We start from the raw sequence: 25,904 nt of genomic DNA on the forward strand, positions 1-25,904 counted from the left end.
CGCAGGGTCTTAAAAGTCTTAAAAGTCTTGAATGTACAAATCTGCATTTAATACCTTAAAGAAGTTTTTAAAACAGTGTTTTCCAACCTTGGGGTCAGGACCCCACGTGGGGTCGCCTGGAATTCAAATGGGGTCGTCTGAAATTTCTAGTAATCGATTAAAAAAAAAAATTACTAATAAAAAATATGTTTTAATAATTCAATATATATGTCATAAGTAAAACACCACACACTTTTCCTAATAAAATTTTTAAAAGCTGCATTACATACATTATATAGCCTAAATGTTGTCTAAAGTTGATGTTTATTTACAACATAGTATAACAAACTATTACATGATCAAAAACAAATTAATTTTTGCAAAAAATGTCTGTGTTTTGAATATCTGGGGTCGCCACAAATTTTTGATGTTAAAATGGGGTCACGAGCCAAAAAAGTTTGGGAACCACTGCCTCCAAAGGTTTTAAGTTTCATATCTTAAGTTTGAAACACATGGCCCAAGTAAAAGCCAAGCGACAAACTCCTGCCATCTCTGTGTTTGTGTCTGTGCTGGGATCATCAAGTACCCGGTCAGCACCAGCTAGTATGACTAGAACAGCAACAGAAATCTACCTCTGAACGACGTTTGGTTCTACCCCGACCCTAAAAGCAGAGGTTTCTGTACCTAAACACATCTTACAATGCCAACGATGGAACCACCAAGCTGTTTAAATGCGTGTTCCCTGATTCAGATATAGTGAACACGTTATGGGTGGTGCTGACAAAACGGCTTGCATCGTTCCATTTGGATTAGCAGTGTACGTCAAGACAGAGCTGATTTTGAAAGTCAACCACAGGCCTTTTGTCCTTATGTTTGAGGAGAGTTTGAACCCAACCACCAAAACCAAGCAGTGGGAGTCCAACTGCCTGGCATAGTATGTACTTCCACAATCAAGCAGATTTAGCAAAGTAGAGCCTCACACTCTACACACACACACAGTTCTGTGTACAGTATGCATGTAATATTCAATCTCTGCTGATGTAAATAAATAAATGTTCCTAAATTCTAAGAGTCACAAATTTTTGTCAGTATGGCTGTGAAATGGGCACTAAATTCTATTTCAAGTAAAATGGTAAATGGACTGAACTTATATAGTGCATTTTCTACACCTTCATGGTGCCCAAAGCAGTTTACAATTCCTCACATTCACCCATTCACACACACACTCATACACCAGTAGGCGGCTGCTGCCATGCAAGGCACTGCCTGGCTCTACTGGGAGCAATTTAGGGGTCAGTGTCTTGCCCAAGGACACTTCGACATGTGGACAGTTGGAGCCAGGATTCAAACGGCCAACCCTTTGGTCAATAGACGGCCCGCCGACCCGAAGTAGTCTTAAAAAGGTCTTAAAAAGTCTTAAATTTAACTTGTAGAAATCTGTAGGAACCCTGATAAAGTTCAGGATGTGGAATAAAGCGGAAATTTCTCCAACTAAACTCAGACCAGACTGAAGTCATTGTCTGTGGCCCACAAAAACCAAGAGAAAGTGTCAGCAGTCATCAGGAATCTCTTACTTTTAAAGCTAAATGTCAGGTTAGAAATCTAGGGGTAATAATGGACCTAAACTTTAACAGCCACATTAAATCAGTAACATCATCAGCCTTTTACCATCTCAAAACATTGCCAGAATGAAAGGTTTACTGTTTAAACCAGACTTGGACAGACTTATCCATCCATTTACAGGGGTTGGACAAAATAATGGAAACACCTTAAAACATCAAACAAAATATAATTTAATATGGTGTAGGTCCGCCTTTTGCGGCAATTACAGCCTCAATTCTCCGAGGTATTGATTCATACAACTTGTGAATTGTTTCCAAAGGAATTTTAAGCCATTCTTCAGTTAGAATACCCTCCAACTCTTTTAGAGACAATGGCGGTGGAAATCGACGTCTTACTTGAATCTCTAAAACTGACCATAAATGCTCAATAATGTTGAGGTCTGGGGACTGTGCCGGCCATACGAGATGCTCAACTTCATTAGAATGTTCCTCATGCCATTCTTTAACAATTCTAGCTGTATGGATTGGGGCATTATCATCTTGAGGTGAAGGTGTTTCCATTATTTTGTCCAACCCCTGTATCTCTAGCAGGTTAGACTACTGTAATGGCCTTCTCACTAAACTCTCTAAACCAGCTGTCAGACAGCTGCAGTCCATCCAGAATGCTGCCGTTCTGGTCCTAACTAGAACCAGGAAGGACCACCATATTAGTCCTGTGCTCAGATCTGTGCACTGGCTTCCTGTGGCTCAGAGAATAGACTTTAAAACAGCTCTGCTGGTCTAGAAGTCTGTCCATGGTCTAGTACCAAAGTACATCTGGGACATGTTGGTCCCATAGAAACCATCTGGGACCCTGAGAACCTCAGGGACTGGTCTTCTGCTGGTGCCCAGAGTCAGGACTAAACAGGTGAAGCTGTGTTTCAGTTCCATGCAGCTAAACTGTGGAACAGTGACACAGACCTCGACTGTGACAATGTTAAAGTCCAGGCTGAAAACAGCTCTGTTCAACTGTGCACAGAACAACTGAAAGGGTTCTATCTGCACTCTTCTCTTTTGCTTTTTTTAAATTGATTATTATTTATGTTTTATTGATTATGTTTTGTGTGTTTTTAAGTTGTCTCTTTTCCATATATGTAAAGCACTATGAATTGCCCTGTGTGTGAATTGTGCTGTACAGATAACTTTGCCTTGCCTTGCCTAGACTCTCCTTCACTTAGACATCATAATTAACCCCTTTTAAACACGATATAACAAATTCATTACTTATGGGACTGTCTGAGGTCACCCAGGTCAGGTTTTTGGGGGAATGTCAGTTCAGATCCTGGCTTAGGTTTTTCACTCATCGCCTTTGAATATGTTTGTGTTTGTATGGATTTATTTGGAACGTTCTGGGCGAGTGAAAAGAACAGTAACATAACATCCATTTGCAGTGCGCCATTTTCATCATCAGACCAAAGGAAAACAAGAAATTTGATAAGTCATAAAAAATACATAAGCCCAAATCAGTGGGAGAAAAAATTGAAGATGTGAGTATTTATAGGTTATTATGATCGTATTTTTCTGATCTGACCCACTTGACACTGAATTGGGCTGAATGTGGCCCCTGAACTAAAATGATTGTTAATGTCTTCAGTTTAATTTTTGTGTTTCACCAGTTCATCCCACGGGCCAAATGACGGAAGCTCACTGGTCATTTCATTGAATAACTTGCAGTTAGGGATGTAACGATTACCGGTACAACAATAAACCACGGTAAAATTCCAGACAGTTAGTATTACCGTTTAAATTCTAATTATCATGATAACCGTGTTTGATTACCGCATTTTGAAAGAGGAAGAGAGAGAGAGAGACTATCTATCGATCTATGAAAAAGAAACTAAAACAACTCAAACTTGATCTGGAAAATGGTCAAACAGTGGCCATAAGTTTCCATCTTTACTGCACATATGTATGTTTGATGTTTACATGTTAATATTTGAATGTTTCTGCCACAGAAAGTACATTTTGCCTATTATTTTATTCGTTTTTTGTTTTGTTTGGTTTTTTTTTTCAAAATACAGCTTGCTTAAATTATTTCAGTGTGTGTATAAGTACTTTTTGAACATTTGGAGCACATTTCAACAATATCACGATAATAATGGTAACGGTGATAATTTTGGTCACAATAACCGTGATATGAAATTTTCATATGGTTCCATCCCTACTTGCAGTCTTTCTCCATCATTGTGTGTTTGGAACAGCAAAAATGCATTTTCTCTTCATAGAAAGTCATTAATTCCCAAACAAACCCCAAATGATGATCTGGGTCTGAGTTTTCCTCCTTTTCATCAGCATGTGTGTTTATTTTCCAGTGTTTCTTGGACCATAACCAGGTAGTAAACGGCAGCGCTCCTCAGTATCCACTGTGTGCCATGCAGCTGTACTCCCACATGTCTGCGGTCACAGACACAGCCACCTGCATGAGGAGGAACGACATCAACTTCAGCATCAGCCCAGGTACTCACATAACATCTGTATTTTAATATGCAGCATTACGTGTGTCATTATTTTGTCCAAAAATAAAATGGATTTAATTTTCAACATTGTATAAATTTAGCAAAAAAGGGTCACTGTATGTCCTACTGCACAGGTGTCAAACATGCGGCCCGGGGGCCAACTTCAGCCCCCCAAAGGGTCCAGTCCAGCCCTTGGGATGAATTTGTGAAATGCATAAATAGATATCAAGAAATTAACAATTCTTTTAGTTCAGGTTTCACATCCAGACCAATTCAATCTCCAGTGGGTCAGACCAGTAAAATACTATCATAATAATCTATAAATACTCACAGCTCCACATTTTTCTCTTTGTAAATGTAAATATTTTCATGTATTTACACTAAAACAAAGTATAATTCCACAAAAAATGTGAATAATCTGAACAAATGTGAAGAACCTGAAATGTCTTAAGAAAAATAAGTGCAATTTTAACAATATTCTGCCTGATACTAAATGTTTTGTGTATTTGTAGATCCACTGTGATCTGTACATTATAATGTGCATGTGTAAATGATAAACTGAGGCAGAATATTGTTAAAATACACTTATTCTTTCAGTTTGATCAAGTTATTCACATTGTTTGAAAGGGCAGTTTGTAGATGTAAACATTTTTATTGTTTAATTTGACTTTTTTCACTGTAAAATATAGAGAAAAGTTTGGAGTTGACATTATTTATATATTACTATGTTATTATTTTACTGGTTCGGCCCACTGCAGATCAAATTACCTGAATGTGGAACTGAACTAAAATGAGTTTGACACCCCTGTCCTACTGTATAGTCAATGAGTTTATTAATAGGTCCATGTTGCTCCTTGCAGAGGGGGTGTGTGACCCGTTGGGTGACTCCAATGTTTGGGCGTCCTCCAGGCCCATCAACACCACACAGAAAGGACACAAGAATTCTGAGAATGTGATCATAGCAGCGGCCAGGGTGAGTTTCCAAAAAAGGCTCGTTGCCTTCGAGTAAAATTCTTCAAATGTGCCCTTTCAGATATTTGACTACAGTACAGCATTTGTTATTTATTAGCGTTCAGATGTACATGAGAGTTTATAAAAACACTGATCTCATCGCCTTTCAAAGCCAAGAAGATTTCCATTTTCAAAGTCAAACCAAAACCTAGCCCACTGCTCATCAGAGGACTGTCAGTTTGCAGTAGTAACACTTTTATCTCACTCATGTTGTTTAACCCATAAAGACCCAAACATCCACAGCTGACCAAAAGCATCTGTTGGTTTAATATGGTTAATACCTGTTGATCCATTAATCCTATCAATCCATGTCAATAATTGGTGTAAAATACAATTCTTCATCTTTTCATGGTCATCAGATATGACCCATCTGGACGTTCAGAGGCTCCATAGTTACCGTGGAAACACCGTCATCTTCTACAACATTGATTCACCAGTAAAACCCATGGAGTTGGATCAATGACAGTGGATGGACACACTGGGTTTATGTTCAGTTAATGACAGATTTTGTTGGAAGTCACTTTTTTTCTGGTTTGATCTGATAAACTTTTAATTTACTTTGAATTTAAGATTTTAATGAACACTACAGTTCAGTTTGGTTTATTTTGAATATGCAACAAAACTAACAAAATAATCCTACAGTAGTGCCTGGAAATAAAACAGATTTCAAGAAAATTTGAAAACTTTTACATATACAGTACAGGCCAAAAGTTTGGACACACCTTCTCATTCTTTGCATTTTCTTTATTTTCATGACTATTTACATTGTAGATTCTCACTGAAGGCATCAAAACTATGAATGAACACATGTGGAATTATGTACTTAACAAAAAAGTGTGAAATAACTGAAAACATCTCTTATATTCTAGTTTCTTCAAAGTAGCCACCCTTAGCTCTGATGACTGTTTTGCACACTCTTGCCATTCTCTTGATGAGCTTCCAGAGGTAGTCACCTGAAATGGTTTCCTAACAGTCTTGAAGAAGTTCCCACAGATGCTTAGCACTTGTTGGCCCTTTTGCCTTCACTCTGCGGTCCAGCTCACCCCAAACCATCTCGATTGGGTTCAGGTCCGGTGACTGTGGAGGCCAGGTCATCTGGCGCAGCACTCCATCACTCTCCTTCTTGGTCAAATATCCCTCACACAGCCTGGAGGTGTGTTTGGGGTCATTGTCCTGTTGAAACATAAATGATGGTCCAACTAAACGCAGACCGGATGGAATGGCATGTCACTTCAGGATGCTGTGGTAGCCATGCTGATTCAGGTTGCCTTCAATCTTGAATAAATCCCCAACAGCGTCACCAGCAAAGCACCCCCACACCATCACACCTCCCCCTCCATGCTTCACGGTGGGAACCAGGCATGTAGCATCCATCCGTTCACCTTTTCTGCGTCGCACAAAGACACAGCGGTTGGATCCAAAGATCTGAAATTTGGACTCATCAGACCAAAGCACAGATTTCCACTGGTCTAATGTCCATTCCTTGGGTTTCTTGGCCCAAATAAATCTCTTGTGTTTGTTGCCTCTCCTGAGCAGTGGTTTCCTAGCAGCTATTTGACCATGAAGGCCTGATTCACGCAGTCTCCTCTTAACAGTTGTTGTAGAGATGTGTCTGCTGCTAGAGCTCTGTGTGGTATTCATCTGGTCTGTAATCTGAGCTGCTGTTAATTTGCGATTTCTGAGGCTGGTGACTCAGATGAACTTATCTTCAGCATCAGAGGTGACTCTTGGTCTTCCTTTCCTGGGGCGGTCCTCATGTGAGCCAGTTTCGTTGGAGCGCTTGATGGTTTTTGCGACTGCACTTGGGGACACATTCAAAGTTTTTGAAATTTTCTAGACTGACTGACCTTCATTTCTTAAAGTAATGATGGCCACTCGTTTGTCTTTACTTAGCTGATTGGTTCTCACCATAATATGCATTCTAACAGTTGTCCAATAGGGCTGTCAGCTGTGCATCAACCTGACTTCTGCACAACACAACTGATGGTCCCAACCCCATCAATAAGGCAAGAAATTCCACTAAGTAACCCTGACAAGGCACAGCTATGAAGTGGAAACCATTTCAGGTGACTACCTCTGGAAGCTCATCAAGAGAATGCCAAGGGTGTGCAAGGCAGTCATCAGAGCTAAGGGTGGATACTTTGAAGAAACTAGAATATAAGAGATGTTTTCAGTTATTTCACACTTTTTTGTTAAGTACATAATTCCACATGTGTTCATTCATAGTTTTGATGCCTTCAGTGAGAATCTACAATGTAAATAGTCATGAAAATAAAGAAAATGCGAAGAATGAGAAGGTGTGTCCAAACTTTTGGCCTGTACTGTACATGGAAACAAAATATGACTTCATCTGCATATTTGAAATGGAGTGGGAGGAAATATAATTTATGTAATCCCACCCCTTCTCCACATAACAGTCTATCATTTCATTTGTCACTTTTAAAGTTTTAGTTTTCAAATAAAGTTAACACCTACATGATCAATAAATTAAATGTAGGAAAATACCTGTTTTTCACAGAAAACCCAAAATACAGAGGAAAATATACAATAAATGCTGATAAATCACTAAGAATGCTTAAATGGAGATAAAAAATTTGGGAACTGCCCTAAAAGTCATCCTTGGTCTCTATGGGTTAATATTCAACCTCCACACAGCAGGTTGAGCTGATCCGTAAAGATATAGCTGTCTGTCACACCTTACCCCAAAAACAGAGCAAGAGGCCAAACATTATTATTCGTTTGGTGAGCAGAAAACAGAAGATTGAAGTGCTCAAGCATGCAAAAAAACTTAAGGGCACAGGGGTGTACATAAACGAAAATTTAACAAAGAGAAATGCTGCAATTGCAAGACAAGCAAGAATCTTGAAAAAGGAAAAAAAAATCCAAGACACATGGGTAAGAAACTGTAAGGTAATGATAAGACTGAATGGTACTCCTGAACGGGCCAAAGTTATTGTTATTAGAGACATAACTGAGCTTGATCAGTATAAATGAAGATGAAGAACAAAGTACAGAGGTGGACCAGTGGAGATATGTCATATCAGATTTTGTTGTGATGGAGCTATGAGGTCAGATTCTGTTGAGGACTGAAATATGAGAATGTGTGAATACACTGAATTTAAGTCTTTTGACTTTCAAGATCACAAACCCTATGTTTTAGAGAATGATATTGACCCAGAGACCCACTTCTACCACAGCATTAAAACAACATGTGAATATTATTCAGAAGACAAGTATAAGTCTAAAATTAAGGGTTTTTTCGGTGATTCACTTTAATAGCAGGAGTCTATATAGCAATCTTGATAAAATTAAAGATTATTTGCAAAAATTACAGCATAAATTTAGTGTAATAGCAATTTCAGAGACTTGGCTGAGTGATGAGAAAGAGTTACTAGATGAGTTAGAAGGATATGAGATGTTTTGGCAAAACAGAGCCAATAAAAGAGGAGGGGGCGTGGCCCTATTTGTGTTAAATGATTTGAAATGTAAGATAAATGGTGATTTGACAATTGCTATAGACAATCTGATGGAATGTGTAACGGTTGAAATTAAGATGGAAAAACACAAAAACATATTTCTTAGTTGTATTTACAGGACACCAGGGTCATGTATTGAGAAATTCAATAAGGAGATTACTAATTTATATGAAAAAAAATGTGATAAGGTGATTTTGGTTTGTGGTGACTTTAACATTGATCTATTGAAATGGAATGAACATGCAAAAACAGCAGAATTTGTAAACACTATGTTTAGTTTGAGTTTTCACCCTGTAATTACAAAACCAAGTAGAATCACATTGGAAAGCGCAACATTGATTGATAATATTTTTACAAACATTATTGATGGTGAAATAACGAGTGGTCTATTTCTGACTGACATAAGTGATCATTTGCCAGTTTTTATAGAACTGGAAATGAACAACAAATTATCTTTAACCAACTATAAGCAAAAACCTTGTTTGGTAAGAACAAAGTCACCAGAAGCAATTATGGCCTTAAAGGAGGAATTAATAAATTATGACTGGCATGAAGTTTATGTAGATGATGTTAATGAATCATATAATGCTTTCCTAGACATATTCCTGACATTGTACAATAGACATTGTCCTGTGAAAGAATATAGACAAGATCTTAAAAAGAATAAGAAACCATGGTTAACTAAGGGATTGGAAAGGGCTTGTAAGAAGAAAAACAGTCTTTATAGGGAATTCCTGAAGCACAGAACGAAAGAAAAAGAGAATAAATATAAAAGATACAAAAATAGATTGACAGCAATTATAAGAACACATAAAAAAGCCTATTATGATAAGTTGTTAGAAATACACAAAAATGATATTAAAGGTACTTGGAAAGTGTTAAATGATATGATTAAAAAAAGTAATAAAAAGAATTTTGCTACATATGTTGTTAAAAATGGTGACACTGTGGTGGAAAATACAGAGGACATCGTGAATATATTTAATGATTTTTTTGTTAATGTCGGTCCTAATTTGGCAAAAGATATTACCAAGTGGGAAAAGGATGATAAAAACTTTGATTTTGCTATTGAAAACAATAATTCAATGTTTCTTGGTGGAGTTTGTGAAAGTGAAGTGTTGGAAGTGGTCAGGAAATCTAAAAATAAAAAATCTACTGATAGAAATTCCATTGATATGTCACTCATAAAACAAGTGATAAACAGTATCCTTCAACCATTCACGTATATATGTAACAAATCATTTCAAACAGGTACTTTTCCAGAAAATATGAAAATAGCTAAAGTGATTCCGATTTATAAAAATGGTGATAAGCACATGGTGTCAAATTATAGACCGGTGTCACTGTTACCACAGTTTTCTAAAATTCTTGAGAAACTGTTTGTAAAGAGGTTAGATGACTACATAGACAAATATAGGATATTAAATGATCATCAGTATGGATTTAGGAAAAACCGATCAACATCTTTAGCAGTAATGGAATTTGCAGAAAATATAGCAACAGCGGTGGATCAGAAACAACATACTGTTGGTGTTTTTATTGATTTAAGGAAAGCATTTGACACAATTGATCACTCAATATTACTCCGGAAATGTGAAATGTATGGTATAAGAGGTGTGACGCAAAACTGGTTAAAAAGTTATTTACAAAATAGGTCTCAGTATGTATCAATTGGAAATACAAATTCACAACTTAGAAACGTAACATGTGGGGTCCCACAAGGTTCAGTTCTGGGACCCAAGTTATTTATACTTTATCTAAATGATATCTTTATGGCATCTAGTAAGTTAAAATTTACAATATTTGCAGATGATACTAATTTGCTTTATTCGGGAGTAAATATGAAACAAATATTAGAAATTGTGGAAAAGGAATTGAGCAAGTTAAAAAAATGGTTTGATGTAAATAAGTTATCACTTAATGAAGATAAAACAAAATTTATGGTTTTTGGTGGTGCTAGGGGAAGTGATGATATAAAACTGAAAATTAATGAAATTGAAATTGAAAGGGTGTATGAAACAAAATTTTTGGGAGTGATTATTGACCATAAACTCTGTTGGAAACCACAAATAGAATATATCAAACGCAAAATGTCCAAAGCTGTTGCGATTCTTTATAAAACTCGAGACTTGTTAAGCAAAAAATGTTTGCATATGTTGTATTGTTCACTTGTAATGCCATATATGTCATATTGTGTGGAAATATGGGGCAATGTGTATAAGACTAATTTAGACCCAATAATTAAACTCCAAAAAAAAGCTATTAGAGTCATAAACAAAGCTGGTTATCTCCAATCAAGTAATCCACTTTTTGTAGAATCTGGTTTGCTAAAATTTCTTGACATTGTATATTTAAAAACAATGGAATTTATGTTTCACGTTAAAAGTAAAAACCTTCCTTTTTGTATTCAGAAAATCTTTAAGTTAAGAAAAGGACATTATAATTTAAGAGGGATGTTTGTGTTTGAAAAGTGTAAAGTAAGAACAAACGTTAAATATCACAGTGTTTCAGTTATTGGTGTCAAGCTATGGAACGAATTGAAGGATGAAGTGAAATTGTGTAGCTCACTGTTGAGTTTCAAAAAGAATTTAATTGGTCAAATTATGAAGGGCTATGAGAGTAATATGTTTACAAAATAACTTATTACACTGAATGTAGTATAATTTAAGTTTAAGTATTTTTCTGTTGCAACTTAAGGTGTGGACATGGACTAAGGGTGTAAATAGGAGAAGCAGAAATAAGCCTCCGGCTTCAGCTTCTTCCTTTTTCAGTTACAAAATGTGTTAATTTTATGCTTGTTTGTTTCTTTTTTAATATGTAGGTGTTTTGTTTTGTTGTCTTTTTTATATGTGTGTGTTTTGTATCTTGTATTTAACTGAAATAAACATTCATTCATTCATTCATCCAGTGCGTCTGTTCTGTCGTCTCCACAGCTGGACAGCAGGTCTTTTTTCTTCGACATCGCTCCAGGAGCTCAGAGCAGCGTCACAGGCTTCGTCAGTCTGCTGGCGGCCGCTCACGCCCTGCGGAACGCCACTCAGGAGGCCCCGCCCAACCGCACCATCCTCTACACCTTCTTCCAGGGGGTCAGTTGTCTTCATCCTGTTGTATTCAAACCCCTTTGTGTTTACTTACTCCTCATACACCTTCCACTTTTGTGTCCGTTCGATCACAGGAGACCTTCGATTACATTGGCAGTTCAAGGATGGTGTACGATATGGAGAACAATCAGTTTGCTGTGGATCTGGACAACGTTCACTCTGTGCTGGAAGTTGGACAGGTGTGTGTTACTCTGCAGCAGACTGGAAGGATTTACAGAAATTAGATATTTAACGTCGTCATAGATGAAAAGAAAGGCTGGGCATTCTTGAAAATGACCAATACTCAAACAAATACGTCAGAAGAAAAACCTTTTAATTCTTGACTTTTATGCTATGAGCATATTTTTGAGGAAAACAAAAACATGAAATGAAATTTGTGATTTGAAATGTGTCATTGAACAAACATGACCTTAAAAAAGAAACTAGGAAACTAAAAACTAGTGTATGTTTACTTTGGTTTGGGTAATTGTTTTATTCCAGCAACAACCTATTCATATGAATCAAAGTTACAATAGTTTTGGATTTTTCATTATAGTTTAGTTTTATTTAATTCTGACTTTTTTTCTCTAATTCAGTTAGTTTTAATTAGGTTTTAGAGCAGGTTTGCTAGTTTTTATTAGTTTTTGTTATTTTCTAAATGCTTAGTTTTAGTTTAGTTTTAGGTTTTTTTTTTTATATATCTTTTATCTTCTCCGTCGTATTCAAATAAATCCCAGACAGGACTCTGCTGCTTTCTATGGACTTTAGTCTCCATGTTTCCAGGTAGAGTGGGGACCAGAAGACGACTCTAAACCATAAGTGACAAGAAGTGATGGACCGTTAAATATCATATGGTGCCAGCAGCGAAAAATGCTTGAGGGAAATAAATCGATTATATATCAATCTGACATTGACAAAGATGAATTTTTTTCCATAATTTTTATCTGTTTCAGTTAGTTTTGTAAACACACAATACAGTTTCAGTTAGTTATCGTTTTTTTCTTTTAATTATAGTTTTTATTTATGTCAGTTAATGAAAATGTTTTTACAATTCTAGTTTTCGTCATTTCATTAGTTTTTGTTAACGATAATAACCTTGACATGAATATGAGTTGGAAATGTTCAGTACCTCTTTTAAGTCATTTGAGCCAAAAATATGCAATCAGTGAATGTTGGAATATAAATCTACATATTTAATAGACTTAGTAGAAGTTTTTACATCAATTTATTTCAGGAAAATTCATGACATGAAGTGGGAGGTCTGAGCAGAGCTGTAGAATGACCCTCTGATCATTCTGTGCTCTGTGTTCCTTTACAACTCATCTCAGCGTCAATGAAAGCGTGTGCTGTCTTAACGTGATGTGTGATTTGCGGTTGACTGTGCTGATTGTGTTCGTCGTAGGTGGGGCTGCGCTCCGACTCTCAGCTGTGGCTTCACTCTGATCCAGTGTCACGAAGGAACAGCAGCGTCAATGATGAGGTTTGCCTTTCACAGTTTCCCCTTTTTCACATTCAGGACTCCACCACTACAGCTAGAATGTACAAATGCAGCGTTGTTCCGGCGGCTCAGATCAGTTTAGTTGAGTTGAGCTCTGCTCTTCGAAATACTCACTAGTGCAACTAAAGTGTAGCAGCAAATGGCAGCTGACGGTGCCAGCAGGTAGTAGAAATGAAGTGTTCCTCACCCTGGTTTTTTAGTTAAGATTTATTTTATGGGTTTATGGTTGTGAAGCACTGACCAGGAAAGTGAGAAAGAACTAAGACATGGACTATAGTTATCGTCTTTACAGTCCAATGTTTCATCTGTTGTAGCTGTAGTAAACTGAATATATGTGTTTTTTATATATATATATATATATATATATATATATATAACTTTTTAAGTATTATTTGCACTGAATTTTGTTCCTGGTTCATGATTGTTAAGCTCATCTCTTGCTCACATCAGCAGGTGGATTGGATATTTGCAGGAAATTCATTTATAAGAATGCACTTTTCCTGATTTGTAATGTGCAAAAAAACAAATCAGCTAAAGTTTACAATCAGAAATGTAACTGTTTTTATTATTAACCCTTTCATTACTAAAGGGATAGATTAGGGATGGATGGAAATCACAGCATGTGTTTGACAGTCTCCTAAACTGGGATGTATTAGGGTTTTCCCACATGGAAGAATAAACTCATCTGATTGTGGTAAAAATATATAAATGTGCATCTCACATTGGGCTGTTCAAAGATGTCTTTGTCCTGCTCTTTGTCCTACTCTTGTGACCAACGATGACCTGCAACATTGTCATAAATGTCAGGTGACCACTTCATGGTGTGACTGCTGCTACGTCTGTACTATTTTTACTTAACAACCAATAGGAATTCAGCATGAGATGATGTGATGAGCCACCTGACACATAAATGTGTGTGTGTGTGTGTGTGTGTTGAATATTAACTCCAGCTGTCTTTGTAAACTGGCATCTCAAATCCCTCTGTTTCTTTATCTTCTTTTTAATACATTTTTCTGTCTTTCATCCTTTTAACACTTTTGTGTCATTGTGATTTTTAGCTTTGCTTCACAGTTTACTGCTATAGTAGATGGCTTACACTGATGACCTTTAGTCTACACTCATTTATATTGATCCATTGTTTAAACAGGTAAAATGGGTTTAAGTTAAATTAAAAATCTCAGGCTTGGCCTGAAATTCAGAAGGTTTTGTTATTGCGAAGTCATGCATGACAAAAGACAAAAAACATATTGTCGGTAGGTTTATTAGATACAGGTCGCACAGTGTGGATGTAATGAACTTACAAGACGGCTGCAGTCTCACAGTTTGTAATGTCTTCAACATCTAGTTGACAAATAAAAAATAACTAATGTAGTCCTCGACAGGTCGTTAGTAAATGCATGTTAGGTGCTATAATTGTTATGCACAAAATGCACCTTTGTTTAATATATTCAATATTATTTTCAATTCAATATTGAATTGAATATTTGTTTAACAAAGTTTATTGTGCACCAAGTGTTCTTGTTAAAGGAAAGAAAATACATTTTATTGCTGCAATAAATTTAAATACGAGCCATTGTTTTTTTTCTGTCACAGTTCATAATCAGTCTAGTCAAATAGTCGGTGCAGTAGTCAATGACCAGTCGACTATTGAAGCAGTCATTAGTTGCAGAACAGCTTTGTGCATAAATACCTGTAATTATTTCATGTGATGAAGATGTCCAGTTTGTGTCATCACATACAATAATAACACAAATGTACAGGAAATGGGTCAAACTACAGAAGACTATTGATGAAAGAGGAAGTGACTGGATTTTCAAACCACCTGCTGAACCACACTATTTGGATTCTAAACCGCTGTTTCTGAAGCACATTATGCTCAAACATCTCCATGTGTGTTGTGTTTCAGGTGAGGAAGCTGATTGAAAACCTGCAGGTGGCCTCCAAAGACCTCAACGTCACGGTGAATCAGCCTCAGGCCTCTCAGCCGCTGCCGCCTTCGTCCTTCCAGCGTTTCCTCCGAGCTCGGCCGATCCCTGGCATCGTCATTGAGGACCACCAGTCTGTTTTTACTAACAGGTAACTGGAACTACTCGCCGAGAATCACAGGGTGTGTCTTCTCAAAGAGTGCGTTAACGTGCTTTTATGTTTGGTGTGCAGGTACTATGAGAGTATGTATGATAACGCAGAGTACTTGAACATATCGTACCCCTCAAACCTGACGGCAGATGAGCAGCTGGAGCACATCACTGAAACAGCCACGGTACCGTTTACTCTGTCACCACCCACTGCAGAATTTAAATTCATTCATTTGGTCTTTTTTTTATGAAGTGTTTCGATGTACATCTGAATAAAAGATGAATAATACAAACGATGCTCAAAAAATTAAGTTGTAATTTGCAATGAAACATTAAACAGACTTAAAGAAGGCAGTCAAACCCCAGATGCTGCATTTAAAGACACACTCTAACTTAAGTTTAGGTATCACTGTAAGTGAAATGTGCCAGTCAGCTGCATTCTGTATTAATATTTGTGGAATCACACATTTTAACCACCCCTCCTCTGTTTCTGTAATGACACACAGTGCATGTGTATGGTGTATTCAGGGACACTTTACACATTCAGAAATCAACTGGCAATAAGAGATATTTTTTTATTCTTAGGCGTACAGACACAGACAATAGGTTAATTAGGCCTCATTCTATAGAAGTAGCCCACTTCCAATGTCTTCTTAAAAATGTCCCATGAACAAATATAATCTGACTCCACATCTAAATATTTTTAAAAAGCTATTTATTCAACGTCATCATTTATGCCTCTTCATATCAACTGTTGACGGCCTAATACGTTCACATTGAACAGACTTTCAGCTTCGACCGGAGGAAAACTCCTGGCAGTATTTGAGACTTTTGAGTAAAAATGTAAATAAAGGCTGAGTGGTCGTGTGTGTCCTTCAGGCTCTGACGGAGGTGGCCACCATGGTTGCTCGTGCTCTCTACATCCAAGCAGGAGGTGAAGAATCCCGACTGCCCAGCATCACCGCAGAGGCTCGACTGGTGAGACTGATGGATGTATTTAAGCAGAAATGACAAAAAAAAAAACATGTTTGGGGTCAACTAGCAGCTCTGAGTGACTTTATCTGTTGTTCTTGGTTCTACCATCTTTAAAGGTGCGGGAGACTTTCGTGACCAATTTTTCATCAACTCTGTCAAACCTCAGTATCATGAATCTGTTCATCTGTCTGTCATTACTCACCTGAATCTCTTGCATTACGGAGAACAATTTCTTAGTGCCATCCACTAGAAACAGTCCATGTGTTTACAAACAGAGCTGGGAGGGAACTCGGGCATCTTCGGAATTTTGTCACGACATGCATTGTGGGAGACAGAGGTTCGTGCAGCCACCTGACGGTGGCAGCTGGAACAGACACGACGCGGAAACGGCAGGAGCTCCCTTCCCTCTATGCATATTCCTCCAGCCATTTCCGCGTTGTATTTGTTTCATCCATATATCATATCATATCGTGCTGCCACTGTCAGGTGGCTGCGTGAACCTCCGTTTCTCACAATGCACATCACAACAAAATTCCGAAGATGCCCGAGTTCCCTCCCAGCTCTGTTTGTAAACACATGGTTTGTTTCTGGTGGATGGCACTAAGAAGCTGTTCACCGTAATCCAAGAGATTCAGGTGAGTAATGACAGACAGACTTACAGTTTCATGATACTTAGGCTATGAATGACGTTTTACAGATTTGATGAAAAATTGGTCACGAAAGTCTCCCGCACCTTTAAAGAATCATGTCAAAAACATGACAGCTTTCCTGCACCCCACATATTTCTGCTCCTTGTACTCCTCAACCAGGAAATGTGTCTGTAACAGTAAAAAGCCACAAAATTATGTTTTTTAGTGGAGGGAAAAAAAAAGAGTGAATTAAATTCCCATCCTCTGGTGATGCATCTTGTCTTTCTCGTCCTCAGGTGACTAGGATGCTCTACAGTCTCCTGATTAAATCCAACAACTCCTGGTTCCAGGAAATAATCCCATCAGAGTTCATGAGCCGTCTCAGTGAGTGGACATACAAGCTCTTTTATCTTCTAAGAGTACAGAAGGTCTGGAATTATTTCCAGTGTAGTCCAGAGTCTTTGTTTGTTTTTTTTCTTTCTTCTTTTTCTTTCCTCATTGCATTGAGTGGGTGAATCTCTGGCATCAATTTGTGGAAAACATGTTTGAAAGAATGTTAAGAAATACAGAAATTAGACATTCCCAAACCAACTGAATTATCTTAATTTGGGTTTAATTCACTTTGATCGATTTTGGATCAATTTCATTTTTATTTTGCGTAGTCAATTAATAGTGGATGAGATCAATTTTTCAGAGCAGGACTGCGACTACCTGACCCGGGAACCACTGACACAGATTTGATCCCACAGTGCAGAGGAACTAGCCAGCAGAGGCGGGTCATGGAAGCTAGTCATTCTAGATATATTAGCTTCAGTCACCTACAGCTGTGTGCAGAGTTAGAGGAGTAGTAAAGTGGAAATCACAAAGCTCCGCCCACCCTCCCCCTTCAGTAAGTTTCTTGTACCAAGTGCCCAACATGATTATATTTCAGGGGGCCAAAATTGGTAGCGGTGCCCCAGGGTGATAGTAATGTGTCTTAAGGCTGGAAGCACCAGGTATAAAACAGAATAAAGATGACAAAGAAGTCTGATCTGATCCACTGTAGAGACATGGACATGTTTGTGTCCTGTTCATTATTTAAGAGCAGATTCATCTGTTTACTGATGAAATGTCAGATTTATTTCCTTTCTAATGTCAATATTGATTCTGTGTTGCATGGCTGCGATGGTCAAATAATCAGGTACAGCTCAAAATTGTACTTTGGTATCACTAAATGAATCTGAATCAATTAATTAATACTGAATCAAATCAAATCATGATTAATCGATTCAGAACTTTATGAGTCAAAATCAAATCTATTTAGGAAATTGACCATGATACCCAGCCCTTGAAGTCACTGATGAAGCTTAATCACTACTGTTTTTACCCTCGGCCCTCACCGCAGGGTATTGTCATCAGTTCATCGTCCGTCTGTCCGTACATATGTGCAAAAACCTTGGCGTACACCAGTGGTTCTCAACCGGGGCGTGGGGGGTATAAAGTGAGGGGAGCTCACTTTCTCACAGCTTTTTTAACAAGTCCTCCACATACAGGTCCGTTGCGTTACTTGTACAATTATGTTTAGAGGTCCAGATTGAGGACAGATTGAGGTCCATGAGTGGTGGTGGTGTGGCACATCTTGATCAACTCATTTTCTTTGTTTTCCCCACAATCAGCGGAGAAGCCCACAAACTTCTACGTTGGAGTGGCCAACTGGCAGTCGAGTGAACCGACCTTTCTGGTCCAGTACTTGTTGGCCAACCTGACCGGTACCGTTGTCAATGTCACCAAGGAAGACTGCCAGCATCAACGAGAAGACGACAAGGACAAAGAGAGCCACCATGTAAGTTCCACAGCAGCTTTGGTTTCAATGATGCACAGGGTTTGTACTCAGTCTGTGGAGTGGAATGTGGAAAATGGATCAGCTTAACGGGTTCAATGGTTCCTGTTACAGTGAAATATGTGATAAAACCACTAGTGCAGTAACACACTAACACACAGTTAGCATGTCATTAAAACATCCAATATGTTACAGTTGGATAGATCTATTTTTAGAAATGCAATATAATATTTATATTTTTGTCTTCATTATCATCACAAGAAAATCAGTGCTCCAATGTTTTCATTTCCTTAGAATGAGCTCTTTTATATCTAGAGAAGATACAGATCACAGCTACACATTCCACCATATTGTGCTGACAGGTCTCTGAAGAAGTTACACATTTCTTTTTTTTGTTGGTGGCATGCAGTGGAGAGCTGCATCTATCAATTATTTTCTTTGATTCAATCAAACAATTATTTGAATAGGGGAAAAAAATAGTAAAAATATGAAATAGACGTGTGAAAATGACAAACAACTTATCCTTTATTCCAGAACCAGCTGAAACAACAACCACAAAAGGATAAAAGTACAAGGATATATAAAAAAATATTTATATAGAAGTAACAACAAACCAGTCCAGTTCCATCTCTAACCTATAATCTATCAGGTCAATCTGACACACATTTGGATCCAACTGAACATGGAACTAACATCCAACTGAAACAAACACACACTCAGATTTAGAATGTTTGTGTTAAAGCTTCAAAGTTTAAAGGAGGAAGTGATGGATCCAGTGGAGAAAAGTCAAAATACAGACATATTTTCTGCCTTTTTGTCCTCATCTCTTCTGTTGTTTGTGTTGATCCTGGCGTCATGTGCGTCACAATAAGCGTCTGTGTGAAACACAACAGTGGAACCAATGTTTTACATCAGAGAAATAAAGGAAACAAAGCTTTGGTTCAGGAAAATTGTAACCGAACCATTGATCCCCACGGGTTAACGCACAAGTTTTAACAATATTCCTCATATATTTTTCACGTATCATATATTTGCATATATTGTCATATTTCTCCACACATGTGCATTACAGTGTACAGATTACAGCGGCTCTATAAAGACACAAAACAATTTGTAACAGGCAGAATATTGTTAAAATTACACATATTTTTCTTTAGACATTTCAGGTTGTTCTTGTTTTTTTGTGAACGGATAGTTTGTAATCATGCAATTTTACTTTTTCACACTAAAACAAAAAAAGAAGAAAAATTTAAAGTTATCATTATTTCTAGATGCTGTTATTTTACTCGTCTGAACCACTTGAAAATGAAAAATGACTGATTAAAAATGAGTTTGACACATTTGAGTGTTAATATCTTCAGTGCGAATTTTGCATTTCACAAAAAACAAAGCTTTGGTTCAGGACTATTGTAACCAAATAATTGTTTTAATCAATTCAGGTCAGTTAATCGATTAATCACTTAATCATTTCAGTTCTAGCTAAATGTCAGTACCAGAGTATGAAGACAAAGTGTCACCAAACCAAAAGTAGCAGCCTGTGGAATCCATTTCCAAAGAACTGCCAGCTGACATGACCTTCTCCCCTCTTGCAGTTGTACCATTACATGTGGGTTCAAGGTTCGGTGCCGCCCAACGGGACCCAGAGGGAGAGTTTCTGCGTCCGCTCCACCGTTCACCTCTCCAAAGCCCTGTCCCCAGCCTTCGACCCACTTAAGGAGTACACCTCCACAGAATACTCAACGTGGACCGAGTCCAGGTGGAAGACCATCAAAGGACGGATATTCCTCGTAGCCAGTCATGAACTAGAGGTGAGTCTGCGTCAGTCAGGTTAAAGCGAACACGAGTTTACAGACATTTAACTCACGAACTCGTGAGGCTGGATTTAATTGTAGGAGTCAGATGGAAACCAAAGTAAACGCATAACTCTGGTGTTAAAAAATACAAAATAATCTTAACCATAAAGACCCGAAGGTCCACCGTTGTCCAAAAGCATCTACTGATCTAAACTGTTTAGTACCTGTTGATCCACTAATTCTATCAATCCATGTCAATAATTAGTGTAAAATACAGTTCTTCATCTTTTCATGGTCATTAGATATGACCTATGTGGATGTTCAGAGGCTCCATAGTTACCATGGAAACACCTTCATCTTCTACAGCATTGATTCACCAGTAAAACCCATGGAGTTGGATCAATGACAGTGGATGGACACACTGGGTTTAAGTTCAGTTAATGATAGATTTGACTGAAAAAGACACTTTTACTACAGTTTTCTCTGTTTATGATCAAATAACCCTCAACTTTAATGTGAACTTTTATGAACATCTACATGATCAGTGAATTAAATACAGGAAAATATGTGATTTTCACTGGGAAAAAAAATGCAAAATGCAGAGGATAATATTCTAATAAATGGTGATAAATCACTTACTAAAGGTTCAATAAAAAGAAATTTTCATTTGGGAACTGACACAAATATCATACTGGGTGTTTATGGGTTAATAAAGTTAAAAGACAAATACAGATATACTTAGAATAGAATAGAATAGAATAGAATAGAATAGAATAGAATAGAACAGAATAGAATAGAATCTCTTTATTGTCATTGTACAAAGAAATTGAAAGTGCCGTCCATTTCATGCATCAATTAATACAAATAAAAGCAGCTAAAATAAATAGGTAAACACACATACACACACACATTCTATCCTTGCACTGATCCCTTCAAACTTATTTCCCATCAGATGTTTTTTTTTGCACGTTCAGTGTGGTGACAGCTGTTGGGTAAAAACTGTTCTCAAACCTGTTTGTCCTCGTCTTCATTGTTCTGTTCAGAGTGTGACCAGGATGTGAACTGTCCTTTTCTAAGCTTTTCTAATAGAGCTGCAACCGATTAATCGACTCAAAGTTATCCAAAAAAATCATTCAGCCACAATTCTCCTGTGTCAAAGCTTCATTTCTCTGCTGTTAAACATTGGTTCCACTGTTGTGTTTCACACAGACGCTTATTGTGACGCACAAAGAAGCTTCAATTCAGGAAAACTGCAATAGAATATTTCCCTTCAATCAATTCGAGTCGATTAATCGAATCGTGAATTTTTGCATTCGCTTCAAGCACCTAATCAATTAATCGGTTGCAGCTCTGTTTTCTAATGTTCTGTGCTTTTTTGAGGCCCACTTGAGTTTTTGAGTTTTCTCGTCCATTCCAAACTTCTCTCTTCTAAACATTTGACATTTAAATCTGCACACACACACACACACACATAAACCAAATGGGGAACATCTCCTCACGCTCCACGTTGTTTGTGTTGATCCTGGCGTCATGTGCGTCACAATAAGCGTCCGTGTGAAACACAACAGTGGAACCAATGTTTAACAGCAGAGAAATGAAGGAAACAAAGCTGCGATTCAGGAAACTTGTAACTGAATATATTTTTGAACGGATTGGAGTCGATTAATCTTTTCAGCTGTAATCTGAATGTTCGTCCACAGATGCTGACTCTGGGTGTTGGCGTCGGCGTGCTGGTAACGTCCCTGCTGTTAACGTACCTCATCAGCTCAAAGGCCGACATTCTCTTCAGCTCAGGGAGGGAACCCACCAACGCCACCTACTGATCTGGGCAGAGGGGACCCGGGCCCACGACCACTACTACTACTACTACTACTACTACTGTTCCCTCTGCTACTCCGATCCCAAACAGACACGGACAGGCTCTTCAGTTTGAAACACACCATTAGGTACACAGACAGACAGACAGACAGACAGACAGATCTCCATGTTTATACACGACTCCATGTTTATGGACTCACACAGGTGAGGCATGACATGAGGACTGGACCGGACTGGATTGGCCTGGATCATCTGGACTGATCAGGGTCAGGAACAACACTGGTCAGGCACCAGCAGGCCCTGCTAGTGGACAAGATGTTTATATTTCTTTGTCTTTAGGTTGTTTTTTTTTCCCCCCTTTTTATTTGTCAAAGAATGTTTTGTTTACGGTGTCAAGTGTTGGGCACTAAATATTGCGCATTATTTTGTGTGTGTGTGTGTGTGTGTGTGTCACTGAGAGCATGTGGATGTGTAAATGCAGAGTGTGTGAACAGTTGGGAAGTGGTTGTATGAGTCCGAGTGTACAAAACAAAATATGCTGTGCTTGTGTGTGTGAGTGTGTAAACTTTAAATGAGGATTGCAATGGTATGTGCAATACTGTAGCTGTCTTCTCAGTCATGTAAGTTAACTTATCAATCAATTTTAATGAGAAGAAACCACTTTTTTTGAGTCAGTGAACAAATAGTCAAATTTAAACTAACAGATTTACCAGTACTGGAAATGTGTGGTGAAGCATTTTGATAGAATCGACATCCTGAAGCGTTAACAGTCCTGATAACATTAGACTAACTGTAAATGACCCAAATATGTGGTTCAGTCACAGTACACATGAATACACATGTATGTGGTTGGTGACCCACTGTAATTTCACATATTGTGATATTTGTGTGGAGAAAAAGAGTTTCCCCAAGTGCAGAGAGGCGTGTCCCAGTCCATAAACCCTTAGCATTAAGTCGCTGAATAATCCTCACGTCCTGTTTAGGGAACTTTATGTGGTGGAAGGAATTCAGAAACTTCAAACGGTGACAATGCGTTGGTACTTTTGGCTGCACACTCTTTTGTTCTTATCTTTTCACGAAGTTTCTTTTAGTGATTGCTTCAGAGAGTTCTGACAACATGCAAGACGTTTTAATTTTATTGGTGGATGTTCATTTTATGGCTGGACTCAGTGACCAATTGTGATGCCTTGATGAAGAAATAAACATTGCTTCTTTTCCAGTCTTTCTCTTCCAGTGTTGTGATAAATGAAGAAAATATCTAATAGTGTCGTCTTTCTGACATGGAACCAAGGTTATTATCGTTAACGAAAACTAACGAAATGACAAAAACTAGAATTGTAAAAGCATTTTCATTAACTAAAATAAATAAAAACTATAATTAAAAGAAAAAATGATAACTAACTGAAACTGTATTGTGTGTTTACAAAACTAAAACGTGTAAAAATTCTGGATAAAATTCCCTTCATTTTCGTCTTTGTCAACGTCGGATTGATACGAAATCGATTTGTTTCCCTCAAGCAATTTTCTCTGCTGGCACCATGTGATATTTAAAGGTCCGTCACTTGTGTTCACTTGTGGTTTCCAGTCGTCTTCTGGTCCCCACTCTACCTGGAAACATGGAGACTAAAGCAGCAGAGTCCTGTCTGGGATTGATTTGAATACGACCACAGAGAAGAAGAGAAAAAGATGTAAAAAAAACCTAAAACTAAACATTTAGAAAATAATAAAAACTAGCAAACCTCCTCTAAAAACTAATTCAAACTAACTGAATTAGAGAAAAAAAGTCCAAACTAAACTATAATGAAAAATCCAAAACTATTAGAACCTTGCATGGAACACATGTCAGAAAGACGTGCACCTGCAGACGTGTGTGTCTCAGGCATCACATTAAATCTGTACACATCTGACTGCTGCAGTTTATCATACTTATGTATTTTTAGTCAGTGAACAGACGAGTGAAAACGACAAGTTGATAGGACCAATATTTTGGGAGATATTAGTAATGTTGGAATACAATATCCTGACAGTCATGTTGCTATGGCCAGAACACTTTGGCGGTGACTGCTGGACAAATGCGGTACAGCATGCACGAATACACAACAGAATAAAACGACCACATCTACAACCTGTGGATCCACACGGGTCAATACGCAAGTTTGAACAATACTAGCGGCATTGTACCCATGGTGCCATTGTACGATAGCATGAGAGGCTAAAATCTCCCAGCATACCTCATAACATTTGAATACGGACATAAAATTGTGCCTAGTAGATCATCAGGTCATGTTTCTATTCATTAAGTTTGGTGGCGATCGGGCCGGTGAAGGCTGAGGAAAACCTGTACAAACGCTCTCCTGTGCTGCAACATCGATCAGATGGACAAACACAGAACTTGCATCATACAGTAGGATAGGATTTCTCATATATATTTACATACGTTCTCATATTTCCACACAGCTGCTCATTTACACATGCGCATCACAGCAGATTTACAAAGACACAAAACATTCAGTAACAGGCAGAATACTTTTAAAACTGCTCGTATTTTTCTTTAGACATTTCAGGTTGTTCATGGTTGTTTTTGTGAAAGGATAGTTTGTAAATGTAAACATTCTCATCATGCAAATTTACTTTTTCACACTAAAACAAAAAGAGAAGAAAATTTTTAAGTTATTATTATTTCTAGATTATTGTGCTATTATTTTTACTTGTCTGAACCGCTTAAAAATGAAAAATAATTGATTAAAAATGAGTTTCACACACTTGAATGTTAATATCTTCAGTGCAAATTTTGCATTTCATAAATTCATCTGATGGACCGGAATGGACGTCACACCTGGTTCAATTAATGATCAGCTCATCAGCATGCTCTGCAGAAGCCTGATAATGATGGAATGACTTCCAGGTGTGATGGAAGAGGGAAGTATGTAAAACATGCAGGATACTGGCCCTGGAGGACTGGAGTTTGACGCCCCTGCCCTAAAGGATCCATCGGAAAAGATTGTTGAAAACTAATCGTGTCTATCAGATTAATTCCATCTCAAACACATGTTCATTCTAAATGACCTCTGACCTTTGATTACATCATTTTCCACGGGGGGGGGGGGGGCAGCCATTTGTTTATGGAGGCAGATATGTCTCATATTATCTGTAAATGTACACACTGTTATTGACAAATGCACATTGGTATCAGCACAAAGGTTTCAGGATTTATTCAAATGGTTGGAAACTTGCAAATGAAATGACACCAGTTTGTAAAAAAAAAAAAAAAAAAGTCACTTTTTGCACGTGCATCTGACATGAAATATCTTTTGTAACTGAAGTTCTGTGTGAAGTGTTGAATTTGCAGATCATTCAACACATACACTCATCCCTGCTTCCACTTGTGTAATTTTGAGTCATTCATTTCATCCTTTTCTAATCTGATCCAAACTCGACCGGCTCTGGACCAACGCACAGGAAACACACACACCTCTAATATTCCAGCAGGTGGCAGAGTACGGAGAGACGGCTGGGTTTTATTCAAATAGAACAGATTTACAACCAATGGAGATTTTAGAGCAAAAGGCAGTAAGTGGTAATAAAAATAGACCATTTTCCTTCTAAATCAGTCCTCTTTGCTTTTACGCTCAAAACTTTTGGTTGCGAGTTGAAGTGCACTTAATGGGCGTGGCCTACGATTATCTCGCTCATA

The 25,904-nt window shown here is 37.8% G+C and overlaps 1 protein-coding gene and 1 long non-coding RNA gene across 2 annotated transcripts in view; one reads left to right on the forward strand and one right to left on the reverse strand.

Annotated features, from left to right (window-relative positions):
• Nucleotides 1-23,432, forward strand: part of LOC115437005 (nicastrin-like) — a 39,962-nt gene extending 16,530 nt beyond the window's left edge. The window contains exons 6-17 of the mRNA XM_030160055.1: nucleotides 3,893-4,037; nucleotides 4,897-5,009; nucleotides 11,457-11,609; nucleotides 11,699-11,803; nucleotides 13,006-13,083; nucleotides 15,008-15,177; nucleotides 15,259-15,361; nucleotides 16,056-16,154; nucleotides 17,077-17,164; nucleotides 18,436-18,602; nucleotides 20,192-20,407; nucleotides 22,093-23,432. Of these exons, the coding sequence (XP_030015915.1) occupies nucleotides 3,893-4,037; nucleotides 4,897-5,009; nucleotides 11,457-11,609; nucleotides 11,699-11,803; nucleotides 13,006-13,083; nucleotides 15,008-15,177; nucleotides 15,259-15,361; nucleotides 16,056-16,154; nucleotides 17,077-17,164; nucleotides 18,436-18,602; nucleotides 20,192-20,407; nucleotides 22,093-22,215 (1,560 nt within the window). The 3' untranslated portion in view covers nucleotides 22,216-23,432. The remainder of the gene's footprint in view (nucleotides 1-3,892; nucleotides 4,038-4,896; nucleotides 5,010-11,456; nucleotides 11,610-11,698; nucleotides 11,804-13,005; nucleotides 13,084-15,007; nucleotides 15,178-15,258; nucleotides 15,362-16,055; nucleotides 16,155-17,076; nucleotides 17,165-18,435; nucleotides 18,603-20,191; nucleotides 20,408-22,092) is intronic.
• On the reverse strand, nucleotides 1,468-16,539 carry LOC115437006 (uncharacterized). Its single transcript, XR_003937895.1, has 4 exons — nucleotides 16,529-16,539; nucleotides 2,814-2,816; nucleotides 2,586-2,738; nucleotides 1,468-1,599 (listed from the first exon to the last, which is right to left on the reverse strand). It is a non-coding gene; the product is annotated as an uncharacterized LOC115437006 (long non-coding RNA).
• Nucleotides 23,433-25,904: the final 2,472 nt, after the last annotated feature.

The sequence above is a fragment of the Sphaeramia orbicularis genome, chromosome 17 (assembly GCF_902148855.1).
Source record: "Sphaeramia orbicularis chromosome 17, fSphaOr1.1, whole genome shotgun sequence".
Classification (NCBI taxonomy): Eukaryota; Metazoa; Chordata; class Actinopteri; order Kurtiformes; family Apogonidae; genus Sphaeramia; species Sphaeramia orbicularis.